The sequence below is a fragment of the Alnus glutinosa genome, chromosome 12, assembly GCF_958979055.1.
Source record: "Alnus glutinosa chromosome 12, dhAlnGlut1.1, whole genome shotgun sequence".
Classification (NCBI taxonomy): Eukaryota; Viridiplantae; Streptophyta; class Magnoliopsida; order Fagales; family Betulaceae; genus Alnus; species Alnus glutinosa.
Genome location: NC_084897.1, coordinates 4,439,922 through 4,459,673, shown reverse-complemented (window position 1 = coordinate 4,459,673; position 19,752 = coordinate 4,439,922). Strand labels below are relative to the sequence as shown.

The 19,752-nt window shown below is 36.7% G+C and overlaps 2 protein-coding genes across 4 annotated transcripts; one reads left to right on the top strand and one right to left on the bottom strand.

The window, feature by feature from the left end:
• The first annotated feature begins 1,949 nt into the window (after nucleotides 1-1,949).
• Nucleotides 1,950-5,042, top strand: LOC133852203 (OVARIAN TUMOR DOMAIN-containing deubiquitinating enzyme 5-like). Of its 2 annotated transcripts, none has more exons than XM_062288906.1 (3): nucleotides 1,950-2,131; nucleotides 3,135-3,245; nucleotides 3,886-5,042. In XM_062288906.1, exons 2-3 carry the CDS (start codon nucleotides 3,142-3,144, stop codon nucleotides 4,751-4,753), a joined length of 972 nt encoding a protein of 323 aa, XP_062144890.1. In that variant the 5' UTR covers nucleotides 1,950-2,131; nucleotides 3,135-3,141; the 3' UTR covers nucleotides 4,754-5,042. The 2 variants fall into 2 exon arrangements, with proteins under 2 accessions (XP_062144890.1, XP_062144889.1); XM_062288905.1 differs by having other exon boundaries at nucleotides 1,951-2,129; nucleotides 3,132-3,245.
• Nucleotides 5,043-6,131: 1,089 nt separating this feature from the next.
• LOC133852315 (uncharacterized) lies at nucleotides 6,132-18,304 on the bottom strand. Of its 2 annotated transcripts, XM_062289052.1 has the most exons (8): nucleotides 18,017-18,304; nucleotides 15,342-15,450; nucleotides 14,372-14,487; nucleotides 9,247-9,366; nucleotides 8,945-9,034; nucleotides 7,868-8,016; nucleotides 7,129-7,396; nucleotides 6,132-6,464 (listed from the first exon to the last, which is right to left on the bottom strand). In XM_062289052.1, the coding sequence occupies exons 1-8, from the start codon at nucleotides 18,248-18,250 to the stop codon at nucleotides 6,303-6,305; spliced, it is 1,248 nt and encodes a 415-aa protein (XP_062145036.1). In that variant the 5' UTR covers nucleotides 18,251-18,304; the 3' UTR covers nucleotides 6,132-6,302. The 2 variants fall into 2 exon arrangements, with proteins under 2 accessions (XP_062145036.1, XP_062145037.1); XM_062289053.1 differs by lacking the exons at nucleotides 14,372-14,487; nucleotides 15,342-15,450.
• Nucleotides 18,305-19,752: the final 1,448 nt, after the last annotated feature.

The window sequence follows — 19,752 nt, the reverse complement described above, 5'->3', positions numbered from 1 at the left end:
TTTGTTGTTCAAGGGTGATAAATAGATAGATCGAAGACAATGATGGCAGGGAATGGACAAGTGACAGTTGTTCCTCCAGGATTCCGATTCCATCAACGTGGCAGCTCTTATGCACACAACCTACGACTACTCGACAACCAGTAGTTCTTGCCGATTAGATCAAAGATGAACGAACCTGTAGTTCTTGCCCTTAACGTGACCAGTCTTTGAGCCCGATGCAGACCCGTGAGGGAACGAACCGAGTGAACGAGCCTTATTACCTGCATTTGTTTTGCTTTGTAAGTTTATTGGTGGCAGTACTATGGCTAGTGCAGTAATTAAACCCAATTAAAAAAAAAAAAAAAAAAAAAAAAAAAAAAAAAAAAAGAACCAGAGGTGAAGCTCTGTTCACCTCTGTTTTAGAAGAGGTGAACAGAGGAGCCTGTCTTCAAATGCTGATATTGCAAGCTTAATAAAGTTGGTGCTTTTGTCAGTGACAGTCAAAGTAGAAGCAGCATACGGCAGTAGCATTTACTTTTCTTTTTCTTTTTTTCTAACGAATACTGCAGCTTGTAGAGCAAGGAAGCGAGCCGAGTGATTGCACTGAGAACGATTATCGGGCTATGTCCAGAGACGACGACGAGGTGGTTTGACTTTATAAAATTTACCCACAACCACGGTGTCGGTGTTCAGACGAGAAAGCCCATGAGGAAAAGTGCAACGAGGACGACGAGCAGTGCGGCAAGCACTAAGGGCTGGGATGGCAGTGGTCTCGGCTCCAAATTCGAGCTTTGTTGGAGCACTAGGTGCGAGAAAGTTGGAGACGACGTGGAGATGATGGACCAAGAAGATGGAGACGACGTGGAGTTTTCATAACGAATGAGGGCTTTTTCGTCAAATTGGGACAAAAAATTGCATGTGCCGCGCACATGTTTCTACTTCCGTTTCTTCAAACAGATCAATTGGACGGAATCCCTAAATTGAAAATTTCTGAAACTTAATGGGGTGCAATTAACAAAATTAAAACATTGGTGGTAGAATTGTAAATTGGTGATAACTTCATGGGGGTAAATTGAAGTTTTCCCTAATAATAATAATAAAAAAAAAAAAAAAAAAAAAAAAAAAAAAAAATTGCAATGTACCCCCAACTAAGTTTTAAAAATTTCCAATATTGCTCATCCCTTACTTAAGTTCGTTCTTTTTTAAGAAAATAGACCCACATGCTACGCACATGGGTTTTTAAGAAAAATGCTTCCCAAAATATCCCTAACTTTTTTTTTTTTTTCAAAAAAAATAAAAAATAAAAATTGTGAGGATGCCCGACCACCCCCATTTGACCAAAGGGGTGACTCAGGCATCCTCATTCACCTCGCCTGGGGTGACGAACCCCCCTATTGCCCATGGGGGTGGTTCAGCCACCCCTATGTCACCAAATGGGGGTAGCTCGCCACCTCTATATGGCCAAATGGGGGTAGTTGAGCCACCCACCAATGGGGGTGGTTCACCACCTACGGGCTGGCTAAATGGGGGTGGCCTAAGGGTTTGAGGTGGCTTCGGCCACTTCTATTTTGCCACAAAGGGATAGCCGAACCACTTCCATGGGCTATGGGGTGGTTAACCACCCCCATACTGGCCGAATGGCCACCTCCAAATGGTCTATGTGGTGGCTTCGGTCACCCCAATTTTATTTTATTTTTATTTTTGTTTTTTTTATGATATTTTGGAAAGCATTTCTCTTAAAAACCCACTTGTGTCGCACGTGGGTCTATGTTCGTAAAAAATGATGGATTTAAATAATAGATGGATAACATTAAAATATTTAAAATTTGGTTGGGATGCATTGCAATTTTTTTTCATTTTGGAGGTAAGATTGAAAAAAATGTGAAATATTTGGGTATTTTTACCTAATTTTAAACATTTTTTTTCTTTATTGTTTTCAGAATTTTAAAAATAGAAAACGAAAAGGATAAACGACTACAACGTAATAGACTACTTCCAAACGATCCCAGATTCTGAAGCACAGGAAGAAATAGCTCAGACGCCGCCATTCCCGGATGAAATTTTGACATGTCCAGGTTAATCCCAATCCAGCACTTGAGAGGATCTCTTGATAAACAAGAAGTGGTCTGAGACTGAATCGGACAAACTCGGTGAGTCAACAATGTTTGCTCTTCTCTGTTTTGGGTTTTTTCAGCAAAATGCTTTCTTTATTCTAAAATCATTCACATCGATAGGATTATTGGAATCTAATGAAACACAACAAGGAGAAAAACATTCTTTTAGAGTGTCTTACCTCATAAACTCATGCGGGTTATCCCCAAAATCTGCTACTTTAGCATCCCAGAGAGTGAACTTTGAGAACCTGTGTAAGGGATAGTTTGTTAGATGCTCTTTGCTATATCAGGACAAGTGTTCAAAATAATTGTGAACCTTTGGTTGAAATGAACAGAACCCATGTTTTTTGTTAGATAATTGGCTGTGGACCTGTTGTGGACACACACTAAAATTTTCCTAACTGTGGTTTTAGTTGATTTTAGGTTATTTTGAGATATAAATGAACCAAATTCTTTTTTTTTTTTCTTTTTTGTTTTTGTGATACTTCATGTCATTCGACTGTCGGTGGTCGATGTTCTTGATGCTGCAGCTGCTCATGGTACCAAATATATATAGTTTGAAATCATCATGTGTTTGCAACAATGTTTCAGTGGTATAGGTATATGTGTCATAATTACATGAAGCAAAGGTTTTTGATTTGTAAACTTCAGACAATTGTGATTCCTGGAACTCACTAATATGTTAGAGCGCTATGTTATGAACAAGTTGCACCATATATCTAAACAGTTTCACAGGTGAAAACATAGTGCCTGATCTTCACAAGTATATTGTATTGGGTCATGGAAAACTGTGTACATACTAGCAGGTTGAAATTGTAGATAGCTCTCAGAAAAAAAAATAAAGAAATTGAAGATAGCTTCTATACACTTATGCAGTTCACTGAATGGAGGTTTCCTCAATTTTATTTAATTAGATTGTATGTTTTTTGTTTGCTATCCTTTTCAGGCCCATCATTGATCATTTTAAAGCAGTTATTTGCATGGACAGGCTTTAGGCTTCCATCTTGTGCGCTTCATTATTGTCTATCTTGTTTGCAGGGTTGCTCAAATGGCTGACACTCAAGAAATAGAGGATAAAACATCTGAAGCAACTTCTGATGACGCATCGCAAAAGAAACAAGAAACTCGTGATGAAATGCTTGCTAGGCATAGGTGATTTGTTCATCACAAATCCAAACACTGATTTCATCTCTCTTGATTCTGTTAATGTTGATTCCTTTTGTTTTGGAACAATGATGGTTTCTGGCTAGTTCCAAATTTGACTACAGGGATTAAATTGTTATTTTTGCCTACCCTGAGGACCTATGAATTATTTTTTAAACCGCAGGAAGCAATTTGTAATTTAGGCTAATCACAGAGACTGATTTTGTATTTATCCCTAAAAAATAAACACAGCCATGTTATAGTATACCAGAGGTGAGGTTACCAATATCTTGTGCCCTTTTCAAAAACTTGTGGAGAAGAAAGACTTAATAAGTTTTATCAAGCACAAAGGGATATTATAAGACAATGGCCTGATTCAAACTTTGAACATTTGAATGCCCCGCAAGTATGCCTTCATGTCTATTGCGTTGTGGGATAATGATCTAGTTTTATCAGTGGTGAGTTTGATTATAGCATGCGTCAAGCGCTTTTTGCTCTGCAAAGCAGTGGTTGAAAAGTAGTTCTTTTTCTTATTTTGTTATCTTGTAGTAGGTGGGTAATTGAGGCTTGTCAGTAAGAATTGCTGGATTTAATGTTCCAGATTTTTTCTGATTCATGTTATTTCACAATGACTATTATTTTTGTGTAGGAAAGAGATATCACAACTGCAGAACAAGGAAATTGAACTGAAAAAGGCAGCAGCCAAAGGTAGCAAAGCTGAACAGAAAGCTAAGAAGAAGCAGGTGGAGGAAGAGATATCTCAAAGTTCTGCTAAGCTTAAAGAAAAACATGCTGAAGAACTTGCTTCATTAGGCTATGTCAGTAATGATGGAGGTGGAAAAAGCAATATTGACAATTTGGTGAAAGCCATAGCTGGGGTTTCTGTTGCCAGTCAACCTGACCAATCAAAGCCCAGCAAGGGTGTAAGGAGGCGAGGGAAGAGAGCTCAGCAAGAAGCAGATAGAGAGCAAAGAATTCAGGAAGAGCAGAGCAACATTGTAAGTGAACGAATGATTGAAAATGAGAAATTGGAAAGAAAGCTTGAACCCCTTGGTTTGACTGTTAATGAAATAAAGCCGGATGGGCACTGCCTCTACCGAGCTGTTGAGGACCAGTTAGCGCTCCTATCTGGCGGTTCATCTCCTTATACGTACCAAGACCTTCGAGAAATGGTGGCTACTTATATGAGGAAACATTCGTCGGATTTCCTCCCATTTTTCCTTTCAGATAATGCGATAGAAGGCGATTCTGATAATTCACTAGCAGAGAGATTCGAGTCTTACTGTAAAGAGGTGGAGTCAACAGCAGCGTGGGGAGGGCAACTAGAGCTTGGTGCTTTAACTCACTGCCTTAGAAAACATATCATGATATTTTCAGGGTCCTTCCCTGATGTAGAGATGGGGAAGGAGTACAAATCTGATGGTGGGAATGGTTCATCAAATTCAAGTATCAAGCTATCATTCCATAGGCATGCATTTGGGCTTGGCGAGCACTACAATTCTGTGGTCCCAATTTGATCAAATAGGTACGCTTCGGATTATGAGTATAAATCAATTGAAATGCGAGAGGTACTGCACTTTGTAGCAAATATGTGATCACAAAGACTCTCCCTTCATAGGATTGCTGCTCTGAAGTGAAACTACAGAAAATTTAATTGAACTCATGTCGTTGGAGTATTTTATCTGTAACTCATAGAAGTTGAATTTTCGTCGGTAGATTGAATTAAGAGAACAAATAGGAAAAAAAAAAATCTGGGAAACCAGACTGTCACGAAATTCCTGTTCTATTGCATGTTTCTTTCATTTATTTTTCCTTTTGTTGGTGGTTTGGCGTGAATCTATTGCTAGCATGTCTCTTAGTGAATCCGAGTATGGCTTCAACAAGTGGTATGATCTTTCTGATGGAATATCATAATCTTTGAGAATGCAGGATGAAGTTAAGTCTTGAAATTCATATAATATAGTAGAAACTTGCCCCTGCATGATGATCATGATAAGAGACAGGAAATAGACGAGGTTTCAACTCAGTACATCTAGCTAATTATGCACAGATTGTTGGACGTGCCCTACGGCTAGTTTGGAAATGCTTTAGGGCATGAGAGACCTCTTCATAAAATGGGATGGAGCATTTATACGAACTCATCACATTTGAAAGACCAAAGTTCAGAAATAGAATCCTCCCTATTTCAATTGAAAATATAGAGAAAGCCATTTTATTTTATTTTGTAACGTTTAAAAGTGAACGACACATTATTTAAAATCTTTAATTAACATTGTAACGTATTCATAACGTGGTATCATTTGCACCGTTAGATGCAACAAAATACAATCTTGACTATGAAAAGACTTATCCTTGTTCAAGCAAGAATAACACATTTTTTAATAGGAAAAAAAAATAAAAATAGCACATTTCACAGCCCCTCTTTTTTGCTAAGGCAGATTTATTATAGCTACATTTTTTAAATGATTTTTCCATACATTTTTAAGAATGCACGTGAAAATTGCATGCTCTAAAGACATCATTTTAATAGATTAGATTGAAAGAATTCCCTTAGTTTAGAAAACTTTTTTCATCACTTGGTTGAAACATGCTTCATATTAGCTTAAAAATTATTAGTGATGTACCTACAACTCTTTTATAACTTTTATAACTTGTTGACATATGTCAGCATGTAATTGGAACCACATCAGCCACTAAAAAAATTAAACACCCTCCAATTGCATTCTGGCACATCAAAAAGATATAAAAGAGTTGTAAAAAAAAAAAAAATTGTAAGTATAGTATTTTTCAACATATAAAATTGAAAAAAAAAAAAAAATCCAAATAACTAAAATAAAACCCCCCTTAGCTCAAAAACTCCTGTTCCTCCCAATCGAGAAATAGGAAGAAAATAAATAAAAAGAGAAAAAGGAAGTAGGAGATTTCATTCGCCATCAGCAAATAATATTCAAGATCATTTACATAAATAAAAACATTAACACAAACTAAATGTGCCCAAATAATCAACAGAACCGCCCATTGGTTGATTTAGCAAATACAAGTTTGAAAGACTTTGGCTTAATTTGGCTACCTCCTAGAAAGATTAGAAAGACCCGAACTTTGGAGTGTTCTGCTGTACTCTGCAATTACTGGGGAGGTTTTCACGAGTTCCCAAATCTTGGCAGAATTCTTCAACCAATCTCGTTCTGATACGGTCCTTGCAAATGGTGGGCAATTCATGGATAGAACCTGTACCACAGAATCACTTCAAAAAAACTGCTCATATATTTCAAGGCAAAAAAAAAAAAAAAAAAAAATACAGGGAAATATACATATATTTTCATGAATACAGCATGGATGCAATTAGGATGCGGATATGTTTGGGAAAAAAAACTGAATTTTCTTCAGAAACAAAAGGGGGTGTATTCATGGAGGAGAGAAATGTATACTCTTATTGTTTGTTAAAAAAAAAAAAGTGAAGGTTAAAATAATTTAGAAGACGAGAGAGCCAATGCTTTGGAAAGTTAGAGACCTTTTTTTTTTGATAAGTAGAAAGTTAGAGACCTCCAAAATTCAAAATCATTATAGCTGTGAAACATGGGTTGTAAATTATGAACTCTTTTATCCTTTATAGTTTCAAAATTAGTGTTATTACTTGTACCTATTTTATGCCTTTTCATGTTTGTTATGCATCTTTTAAACTTAAAATTAATAAATATACACACACATGTATTATTGTACATATATTTAAAAGCGTTAATTTTAGATTTCTTAATCAACATACTCTTGCCATATTGTAGATTTTCAAGAATTGAAATATATCGTTTTGTATCTGTATCAATGGTTCATATGTGTGTGCATTTCTCCGAGATACTTGTGTATGAGAGAGAGAGAGAGAGAGAGAGAGAGAGACCTGATCCCGCAATTTGCACAGCGTAGAAAAATAACTTTCATATTGAGCTCTTGGGAAGTCATCCTTGCTCTTACGTGGGATAACAAACAAATCCGGCCAAGTAAAATCAGGATCATTACTCTGCATACCAGAAGCCATGGAAGAAAGTGGTTGACCTTTGCTCATATTTCTAGATTTGTCTCTCATAAACGAAGACATGTTGAAATAGTGTAAAATGGCTTTCCTCAGCTGGGAAAAATCACGTGGACTGAGATCTTGGTCATCCAATCTGCAAACAGCAAAGCACAAATAGATTAGTTGCTTCTGTAGCTCTATTCTGCTATACAAAACAAGATATAGAAGAACAAAGGGTGTAAAAGAATTTGAAATGACAAAAGAAAGTTCGAATTGGAAAAATGTTGCAACTATGTTATGTTATCGCAAAAAAGTGGATCAACTCATGTTCGATTGTTTCTTTGCTCTTTTTATATCTTCAAACATTTTTTTCTTCTAACTTTTAGCATTATTTAAAGTCAAAATGTAGTTATTTTCTCCATTTATGACATTGAGACACGTTATCTTTCGTGCTAAGAAAGATCAATCACTTTGTATGTACAAAAACTGGAGCAGCCATATACTCTTTCACTTTTATGGACTTCATCTTTGCTTTCCTTTTCAGGCAAGGTAGTTATTTTCTCTATTTATGACATCGATATAACATTGAGACATGTTATCTTTTGTGCTAAGAAAGATCACTCACTTTGTATGGACAAAAACTGGAGCAGCCATATACTCTTCACTTTTATGGACTTTATCTTTGTTTTCCTTTTCAGGCCCCAAATTGGAGCTCTGGGAATGAGAAGGGAGTATTGAAGATGGGTCAGGTATGCCATGTTTCAACAAGTCAACCTGTATAAAGAAGTGATGTAAAAGATAATTGGGTAAAAAATAATTCCAAAAAAAATACAAGAGGAATTCCCACAAAAACAATTAGAAAAAGTTAATGCACATCCAAAAGCTATTGAGAGGTTCTCATTTACCAACACAGAAAATATGATTTTGCCCATGCTACTTAATCAGACCCCTATATTCTTATTGGGAAAAAAAAAAAAAAAAAAACCCCACTGATGATAGACTAAACCTTTAACTTCAATCCAACTTTCAATTTCCCATGTAATAATGAGTCTTGTTAGTTGTTATGCATCCATAATACAAGTAGATTTAAACTTCAGATGGAGAATAGGCAAGATAGAAAGAAGAAGAAAAAAAAATGAAACAATGAAAAGCAGATTACATGAGCTATGGTCCTCTAACAATTGAGGAAAAAAACCACTTTGACCACCAGCTTTTAAACAAATGAATGCACCATGTGGGTTGGCTTTTAGAGGATGATTCATGGGCACTACCGAAAGAGAGGAGGATATTAACAATTGCAAATGCATAAAAGAATTGAGTAGAAGGTGAGAAAAAAATTTATAAGGAAAAAAAAATGTGCCACTTGCAAACCTTTCCCCTTTCTTTTTTTTTTGGGGGGGGGGGGGTGTTTAAGGGGGAATAATCGGAAATTCTGACTAGATCAAATCTAAATATTAGATAAGATTCCAAGCCACATTTGAAAGTAGGAATCACATTCAAACATGCAAGGAACAGAAATCTGAGACATTAATTTGAACAGAAGTCGCAAGCGTGCCATACCTAAAAATTAGGATATTAGAGAATTTCTAAACAAAATCAAAAGATTCACTCAAAAACAGAAATAACAGATCTTGCCTACATATGAGCAATTCTAAAAATATATAGAACATATAAGAAGCAGTAACCAAGATGAGGGTCATACTGTCAACATCAATCGCCACATGCTGTAATCATGAACTCCTTCCGACACCACAAGTAATACGTTACAAATGGATGCTAGTATAACACCAAGCTAGAAGGATTCCTTGCAGCATGGCAAAAAAGGACAAGTTCATTAGACCTTCAAACATCAAAAAGCTGTCAATATGTGCTTCATTGCACCACAATAAAGACAAATCCATGACAAAAGCAAATATCAGGCCCACAAAACGTCTTCACAAAACTTTCTTTTATTTTACACAAACAATGAAATTAACAAACCCACTACTAAGTACTTAAAGTTACCTGAATACTCATAAGTTCATGAGCCAATTCAGCAGACAAAGACTCGCCACCTAGAACTGATATCGTGGATGAGCCATCAGGCCTCATAATCTCAGCCAAAACAGAAGGACTAAACACGGACTGCAAGTCAAGAATAATACGTCATAAATGAATACAGAGAAAACATAAGTACTCCAATATGCATGACAATGTAGAGAATGCCTAAAATTATTAAAAGGAAGACAAAGAAAGAAAAGGAGTGTAGCTTTCAAATCCTTGTATAATGTGCCAAAAATGTAATTGACAAGATGGCTAATACTGTGTCTTGACTTGTTTTCCACAGAGAGAGAGAGAGAGAGAAAGGAAGAGATGTTTACCATGACACTATGCCTCTTACAACACAAAAGACACAAAAGAAAGAAACTTGTAAAAGCTAACTTACCAAGAACAAATACAAGTCTAGACTACAACGCTCCCAACTAATCCCCCGATCTCCATAAAGGATACAAATATAAATAAGTAATTAACCTTCACGTTAATTAGTATTCACCATTTCCTAAATTCTCAAGTCATGAAGATTAAGATAGGGAGCAGCACTAGAAATTGCATGTCAGCAATACACTTGAATACTTGATATTGCAGTGATATTTAATCCCCAACAGAAACATCTCTAATACCACATATTTTACCATTTTCTGTCTTGCTGATTATTTTCAATACAAGGAAAAAGCCTCACCTAGGGCTAGGCGCCAACACCCACAGATTGGTTACCAAACATTTACGATGGCCGAACCAACAAAGGTCAGCCGTCGAAAATCACCCTCTGAACTGATTTATTGGAAGGTAGCTATTGAAGCACTTTGACACTGATGAGTGTCCATTGATGGTCTTTCAGTTTGAGAAACATTTGGGATGTCGATCTACACCATGAGGTAACCCACCGAGCCAATCTGGTGTTTGGGGGGTATGAGCGGTGCCAATCTGGAGGTTGGGGCCTTGCAGTGTCGATCAAGAGACAAATGTTGGTAGGTTGTTAGCCGCCGAAAATCACCTTCTGAACTGATTGATTGGAATGTAGCTATTGAACCACTTTGACACTAATGAGTTTCCATTGATGGCCTGTCAGTTTGAGCAGGATTAACACAACATTTGGGACGTCGATCTACACCATGAGTGCCACCAAGCCAATCTGGTGTTTGGTGTGTATGACCAGTGCCATCAAGAGGTTGGGGCCTTGCAGTGCCGATCGAGAGACAAATGTTGGTAGGTTTTGAACCAGGGAAGTAGAGAGGTAAGAGTCTAGTCTATGCTCAGTAGGTTTTCCGCGGATGACACTGACATACAGAAAGAGGCAAAGCGAGAGAGGCAGAAAGGTGGATGAGAGAGAGAGAGAGAGAGAGAGAGAGAGAGAGAGAGAGAGAGAGAGAGAGAGAGAGAGAGAGAGAGAGAGAGAGAGAGAGAGGCAAAGGTTAGGGTTGGGAAAAATGCAAATAAGCATGAAGCTCTAAATGAAAAATGTATTATTAAATACTGTCAATAGTAAAGGTAATGATCAGGTTTCCAACACCCACCATCCAACCTCCTATCCAACACAACCAGATAAAACACTGGAAACCGACAAATTTCAGTTGGTTTTTGGTCAGGTCGATCGACCAGATTGAATTTTCAAGCATTATTCTCAACCTAGTCCGACGCCCAAAATTGTACAAACATCTAGGGGTATCAAGTTCATTATATGTGTCTACTATGCTCTTTAAGGGGTAGATGACACTTTCGGCCACAAACTATCACCCGTATATCATTTTTCCCCCACAAACTACCACTCTTACATTATTCCCTATTTTGAAATTTAGGTGTCAGTTTTTTCTATCCATTCCCCCTACATATAAATCAACCATTGAATTTGATGGAAAAGTACGTCAAATAACTAAATTGCCCTTGACAAACATGCTCATTTTACATTTATTTAGATAAAGATACTCTTATATTTTACGCTGGTAATCAACACAAGGAGTATTTCAAAATGAAATTGATGTTTTTTTTTTCTTTTAACATTTAAGACTCCTTTCTCATGATGTGGCAAGTTATGCATTGCGCATATTTTCCATCCAACTTAAATGTTGATTTGGACAAAGAGAATAAACTAACACTGAAACTTCAAAATGAAGTATGAGTTGTACTAAGTTAAAATATATGGCAGTAAATGGCCACATGGTTGATAGTTTATGGGAAGAAGATATCATTTACCGAAAATAAAATACACAAAGATGCAGGCACATAAGCTAACTTCAAGGAGGACAATTGGATACCCACAGAACATGAGGCCAGTCCTATACATGGTCTGTCAAATACTTGACTACATTCATTATCCTTCAAGCAGTTTTTAAAGGTGCATGCCTTGCTTCAGCTAGCTTTCATTATATATTGCCGCGATGCCCACAAACTTACTACTTTTTCATATCTTTAGGTTCCATTTTCTTTGATAAGTAATCGAATTATCATTAAAAGCGAAAAGCGCTATTCAAGTATACAAGAGAAAACACTTGGGTAGAAGGAGAGAAAAGAGCAAGAAAATTATGAAAACTAAGCTCCCAAGGAGCTACAAATGCAATTGTCCAAGTAAAAAGAGTAAAAAAGAAGAAAGACACAAGCTCCGCAGACGATCTCTCACAGTCCTCAAAACTTCTGTCATTTCTTTTCCTCCAAAGACACCACAAGAGACAAGAAGGCACATCTTCTGCACAACAATACTCCGAGATTTCCCACCAGTCTGCCTACAAGCAAACAAGTCAACAACACTACTAGGCATCACCCAAGATAGCCCAAAACGATTGAAAAATGTCATTCCATGAGGCACAAGGGACCTCACAATGGAGGAAAAGATGATCCACAAACCCTATCAATGACAATGACATGCCGTTGTCTGAGATCATCCATAATAAGAATCTTACCTAGAGCCACCAACCAAGCAAAAAAGACCACCCTCAAGGAAACATTCATCTTCCAAATACTCTTCCAAGAAAAGGGAGAGACATTGTTACCAACAAGGACACTATAGTAGGAGCGAACGTCGAACAACCCTTTTTTAGAGGGGAACTATAAAAGCTTGTCTACACCATTCCGTCTAACTATAACAAAGCACAAGAAAGAGAAGAACGAGGCAAAAACATCCACCTCTCAATCATGCGCCGTTCTAGCAAAGCTTACATTCCATTGAAGTGAGTCACCAGAATACTCCAATAGAGCCGCTACTAAAGCATCCTAAACACGGGCAATACCATATAAGTCTGGAAAGACTTCTATAAGGGCCTTGTCTCCACACCACTAATTATGCCAAAATCTAACATTGACGCCATCAGCCACATCAAACCTAGTATGACTAGAATAAATCCCACAACCTCTTCTAATATTCTTCCAAACCCCTACCCCATACGAACCAACTAGCTCGTTAGAACACCATCCACCCCATAAACTGCCATATTTGGCGTCCACCACAACTCTGCACCATGCCTCTCTCTCAAGCCCATAGCACCAAAGCCATTTTCCCAAGAAGAGCACGGTTGAATTTCAATAAATTATGAATGCCCAACCCTCCCTCAAAGATTGGAGAGCAAACCTTGGACCAGTTGACTAAGTGAAATTTGAACTCATCACCAAGACCACCCCATAAGAAATCACGATAAAGCTTCTCTATGCGATTTGCAACACTCGCAGGGAGAGGGAAAAGGGACAAGAAATAAGTAGGCAAATTGGACAATGTGCTCTTTATAAGGGTAACCTTACCACCCTTAAACAAGTACATCATTTTTCAGCTAACCAAACGACGTTCTATCTTTTTAATAACTCTGTCCCATATAGATTTGGCATTAAAGCCCCCCCCCCCCCCCCCCCCCCCCCCAAAAAAAAAAACCCCACCCCCCAACGGAAGACCAAGATATTTCAAAGGCAAGGAAGAAACCCTGCAATCCAAAATGCCAGCCAATCCATCCATATTTTTGATAGGTAAGCAAAAAGTTTATAAAAAGCGTAAGGGCGCCTCTAAGCATACAGGAAGTATACCAAAAAAAAAAAAAGAGGAAAGAGAGAAAAAAACACCCTCGAAACCCAAAAACAGGAGGAAACCCAATCAACACAACAAAACCAGCCCACAGAACCCAAAGACTATTACATCACAGCAAGTGCCCACTTGCGTTGCCCCAACTAGAACCAGAACTCCTGGCATCATAATTGGTCGTGCCCTGAGTTTTTCATCTCACGACTCCCTTTAGACTTAGAAGTGAAGACTGAAGCCTCTAGGCGCTGCTCCGCATCAACTTGAACCATTAAGTCTAAAAACCCTCCCCATTCCCCTTGTGCAAGACCCCCAAAGTGTGAAACAGAAGCTATGGTCAAAGGTTGCTCCGGGAGAACCATCAACCCCTTCAGAACCATCAATCCATCCATATTCTCAACAATACCCACAGGGACCATTTTTGACTTGGCCAGGCTAATCTTTATGATCAATTTTCATCAACGATATCCTTAATTTTTTTCAATATTAGACATTCTACTACTCATCCACAACAAATATTTACTTGAAAATGTCTTTCTATAGTGTTTAGGATATACAAAAAGACAAATTGCTTAGGAATATAAAATTCATGATTAAATAGTATGTGTATATATAGCATGCCAAATGTTAAATATTTATGATACAATCACCATAATGACTGGAAGTCCAATTGGAAAAGCAAATATGTAAATGGAAAAAAAAAAAAAAAAAAAAAAAAAAAAAAAAAAAAGAAAGGATCAAAGCAAAGATGTCTTGTTCTGCTTAATCAGTTTGAGCGTCTCGCGATCCTATTAGTTAATTAGTCATAAAGCTTTCTACTTATCAAAAAAAAAAAAAAAATTAATCATAAAGCTTTCTTTAGTTCCTACTTCTAAGTTTTGGCTTCCCAAATCTACTTCAACTCTTGAAGATCTAAATGATTCTCAACTTGTGGCTTCATTTATGAGATTCAATGTATAGCGAGAAGGAATACATGATACATATATTAATTAACATTTTTACATCATTGATGGAGTAGACAAGAAAAATTAACATCTTGTTTCTACAACAAAGAAAAGGATATGATTAAACAAAAGAAAAATATTAGCATAAAACCTGGGTATCAAGAAGTATAATCCGTTCAGCAGATATCCTTGGTTCAATTCCCACAGTACAATGCCTTGCCATTGCCCTAGTATCTTCTGTTTGTGTTGCAAATGGTGGTAGCATTCCTGTAAGCTAGTATATTATAGTTATCTTATTGAAGTACCTAATGATGCTCCTGCACATACTAAGTAAAACTTTTTTCTATAGATGAACAAAATTTTAATGCTTATTATCCACATATGAAGGAAAAAAGATTGCCGCTGAATTGATTCTGACTGTCACAATAACAGCAGCATGAAGCCTAAAAGAAAATATTTATAGATAAAATGGACAGATGGCTGACAGCATTTTTTAAGGCATTGTTAGACAAGAACCTCGGCAAGACAAAGATACAACTATACAGTAATGCAAAAGGCTAAAGAGGATCATCCTATCCACAATGCCGTAAATACTAAGAAAGGCCCAACACAGCCTAGTCAAAATATGCATTTAATTCTAGCCTTCAGTATGTGTTTGTTCCTTCCATGAGTGTCATTGACCAATGACCATAGAGCAGAACTAGGTCGCAATTCCACAGTATAAACCTTTTTCCTCATCTTATTTTTAGGTAGTGTTTTCTTAAAAATTCAAAGTCAACAGAAACAGAAATGTTTTCTTAAAAACTTAAAGAGAATGGTGGGATACTATTCCCTTGTCTAGGAGATGTGTTCAAAGGAAATGATAGAAGGAAACGGAACCTACAATCCCATTCCATTCCCTCCTAAGCATCCCAGCCAAAAGTCGATGGAATGCTTCACTCCCTTCATAGCATGCAGTTATTGAATTTCAATTCCATTTTGTTCTGACCAAAAACAAGGTTCCATTTCTCACCTGTTTTCCCAACTTTTTCTAAATTATTGAATGGTAGCATTGATTTTTGGGCCCTAATTGGTTTATTAAAAACACAATAAATAATAAACACTGCACAATCACTACTCACCGGGAGAGCTTGCATCAAATCCATAAAGCTCATTCATAATAATCGACTTGCCCACCCCAGTCGGACCAATCACTCCCACCACCATAAAATCAGTATTCTCAGTTAGAAACTGCAAAATTAACACAAGTCATTAGGCTACTTCTATCTCATTCTTTAACGGTCTTTCTCTGTTGGTTTGGTTGCACAGAAACTGCATAGGTTAAAAAAAAAGGATGAGAGAGAGAGAGAGAGAGAGAGAGAGAAACAGTTATATTATCATCTTGAATCTCAGTTTTTTTTTTTTTCATATTTAAAACTCGGGAAAATTGCTTCACCTCAACTGAGCAAAACACAACCAATTGGCTCACCCGAGATCATGTTTTCTTTCTCTAAACATCAAACCAACAGAACGTAAAGCTCAGAGCTTTACCCCGTTGCTAAGAAAGATTTTGAAAATGAGAGAAGTTGCTAAGAAGTTCTTGAGGTTCAAGGTGGGGGATGGAACTCAAATTCATCTATGGCTAGATAATTGGCATCCAAATGGTGTTTTGGTGGAGAAGTATGGCTATAGGGCGGTTTATGACTCTAGAAGTAAACTGGATGCTAAACTGTTTACGGTAATGCTTGGAAAAGAATGGAACTGGCCTCCTGCAAGTTCTGAGGATCTTGTCAAAATACAAAGCAATTTGTCTGTTGTGAAAATTGGTGATAGAGATAGAGCCTTTTGGGTGACATCAAAGAATAAGGGTTATACTAGCAGTGATACTTTTTTTTTATATAAGTAATAATAGTTTTATTGAAAGCGTAAGGCACCCCTATGTACACTAGAAGTATACAACAGGAAACACCTAACTAGAAAGCGAAAAAGAAGTAAGAAATTCAGCAAAGCTGATTGATAATGGGTACAAATAAGCTATCGACCAGACATACAAGGTATGGAGAAACAACTCTAACACCTCCTCTAGGGAGCTCTCTAGATTCTCAAAACATCTAAGGTTTCGTTCTCTCCAAATACACCAAAAAAGGCAAATAGGCACCATCTTCCCAGAAGTAGCGCTCCCAGATCTCCCAGACTTCCACCAACAAGCAACTAAGACAAGCACACTCCTAGGCATGACCCAAGAAATACCAAAGCGAGAGAAAATGTTGTTCCATAGAGCTGAGGCCACATCACAATGCAGAAGAATATGGTCCACTGATTCCCCATCCCGCTTGCAAAGACAGCATCTATCAACAATAATTATGTGCCTCTTCCTGAGATTGTCCAAGGTAAGAATTCTGCCCAGAGCTGCAGACCAAGTGAAGAAAGCTGCCCTCGGAGGAGCCTGAAACCGTCATACACTCTTCCATGGGAACCGACTACCTCCAGAACACATCATAGAACCAAAATAAGACTTCACCCTGAACACACTTGTCTTGGACGAGACCCATATAGGACAAAAAGGGTGACGTGAATTCTAGCAGTGATACTTGGAAAGAAATTCGTAATAGAAGGCCTAAAGTGGAGTATTGGAGACTGGTTTGGTTTTCTTTACCTATTCCTAAGCAAGCTTTTATTCTTTGCCTTGCTATTAGGAATGGTCTAACAACCGGAGAAAAACAGGCGAGCTGGGGTTATAGAGGAGAGGTGCAATGTATGTATTGCAGAAGTTTTATGGAATGTATTGAACATTTGTTCTTTGATTGTGGATATAGCAAAAGGTTAAGGCAGGAACTTATGAGGAGAAACCTGGTGCTTGATCCTCCTTCTACTTAGCCAGAAATCATGAGACTGGGGGTAAGGGAATGGAGAAATAAGAGCCTAAAGGCTAACACATGCAAACTATGCTGGAGTGCTGACTTATATCATCCTTGGAGACACCAGAATGACATTAGGTATGGTAAACCACCTTGAGCTGAAGAGAAACTGTTACATTATGTTGCTTGGGATGTAAATAATAGAATTAGGTGTATAGGAAAATTCAGGAGAAGTGATATTAATGTAAATAAAAATCTGTATAAATTGGGGTATTACCCTTGATAACTGGTATTAATGATAGAGTTTTGGTGTATTGTTGTTAGCTTTTGGTTGAACTGTTAGTTGATGGGTTAGACAGGTTTGTTTGGATGTTAATTTTGGGTGTATTGTTGACAGATTTGGTTGTCTGAGTGTTTCCTTAGTGATCTAGCTTTAATGCTAGAGTGTGGTGTAGCTTTGTTTTGTGTTAATGAAATTTCATTCATCCAAAAAAAAAAACTTCCACAGTTGTTTGGTGGCTGAGAAAAATGGAGGAAAATATATGAAATACGCAATTTCAAGTTTTTAGGATTTATTTTCCAAAACAATTACACCTTAACTCAACTAGGCCATGTAATAGTTCCATGAGTAATGCTATATACCACATTTTTATCCAATAATTATTTCACAATGCTCCGTGGTAGCAACCAACTCTTGAAATTTTTTTTTTTTTTTTTTTTTAAAACCAGACTGATCCAAAGGAATGTTTTAACTGTACGTAAGCATTGTACAATAGCTAAAAATGTGGTTTCTAGCATTTCTTTAGTTCCATTAGGCTAAAATCCTAATTACAAATAACGTCCTTAGATTAAAAGCTTTTCAACTTCATTTAACTTCTTCAATTTTCTATATATATATATATATATATATATATATAGAGAGAGAGAGAGAGAGAGAGAGAGAGAGAGAGAGAGAGTACAGGGAGAAAGCGATCGATGTGGAAGTCCCAGGAATCAGAGAGGAGGTTGAGGGACCCGATTGAAGGAAGGCGGGACCTAAGCGACGCCGTTTCATCATCGGTAGCGCCGCCACGTCCGAACTTGCCAGCAACCGGTCCGCCAGTGACCAGTCCAGGCTTTGCTAACAGGATCTTAGGAGGAGGTGGAGCCGAAGAGGGATTCGAGGAACCAGTGCCGCCTGTAGACCCTGCCATTTGACGCCTTCTTTCAACTGCCTTTCTCTCTGTCTTTCGTTCCCAAAACCTTAATAAATCACTTTGCACTAGCCTGTTGCGCCGCTTTCGAGTTTCAGTTTTTTTTTAAAAAAAAAAATGTTTTTGTGATTTTGTTTTGTGTTTTTTTCTTTATTTCAAAGAAAATAGGAGAAAGTATGCGCAAATTTTACGCATACCCAGAAAAGTAACAATATGACATGCTTGAGTGTTCGTTATTTTGAAAGGTTAAATACATATTTGTCATACGTACTTTACGATCTTTATTTTTTGCCCTTTCAGTTTCACTTTTTATCAAATTTGGTACATGTGGTATATGAAAAGACGAAAATAGTACTTCCGTTTGATTTTCCGTCCAAAACTAACGTCCACCCACGTCATTGGGTACTTAAAAATTTGAAGCGTAGAACCCAATTCTTTACACATCGTTTTCAACAACATCCAGACAACAACATGACAGAAAATGTCGTGGGTGAACGTTAGTTTTGGACAGAAAATCAGACAGAGGTACCATTTCCGTCTTTTCATATACCACAGGTACCAAAATTGATAAAAAGTGAAACTGAGGGGGCAAAAAATAAAAGTCGTAAAGCACAGGGGGCAAATATGTATTTAACCATATTTTGAAATATAAATTTAACTATAATTTAGTGTGTAAATTTTGAGACAAATAAATTTAAAAAATATGTTTAAATAGTTTAACTTTCTAAGATAAAATTAAAAAAAAAAAAATGAGATAAATCTGATATGTTTTTGAAAAACTCGAACACCGTAGCAAATATTGTTCCCAAACAAACTTTAATGACTCAAGGTGCCCTTCAAGGCCCCAAAAATATAAAAATGGTTTTAAAAATGTTTTAGAAAAAAATTCATATAAATTCAAAGAAAAAAAAAAACAAACAAACAAACAAACAAACAAATTTTAAAATTATAAAGGGAACAAAATAAAGGACCCCAGGGTTTGTCCTTTTTTTTTAGATTTTCTTTAACAAAATAGTTTTTTTTATTATAATTTTAAGATTTTTTTTTTTTATTTTATGAATGATATTTTTGTTATTAAGGTAGACATTAACATTATTTTTATAATTTAAAAAAGATATTGACACAATTAATTATTTAGAGACACACTAACAATAAAATAATATTACGAGAAAATATATTCTTGTAAGAAAAATTTAATGATCGGTTTGGAAACCGAAAAGAATCAAGATTATTTTCGGGTTTTTTTCAAAACCTAGCCACTTGGGTTCAACCCGAAAAAACACTTAAATTCAAGCAAAATTCAAAAGAAAAAGGGCTTTATGCATGGGTCCCACTCCACACTTAAAGCCGGTTTTCAAAGTACAAAATATTGCATGGGTCCCACCCAAATAATAATTATTTAAATTAATTAATTTTTTTATAATAAATAATTATTATTTCAATTATTATTACACACTATTTTTCATAACAACAATTATTATACATAACTTTTCATACATCCA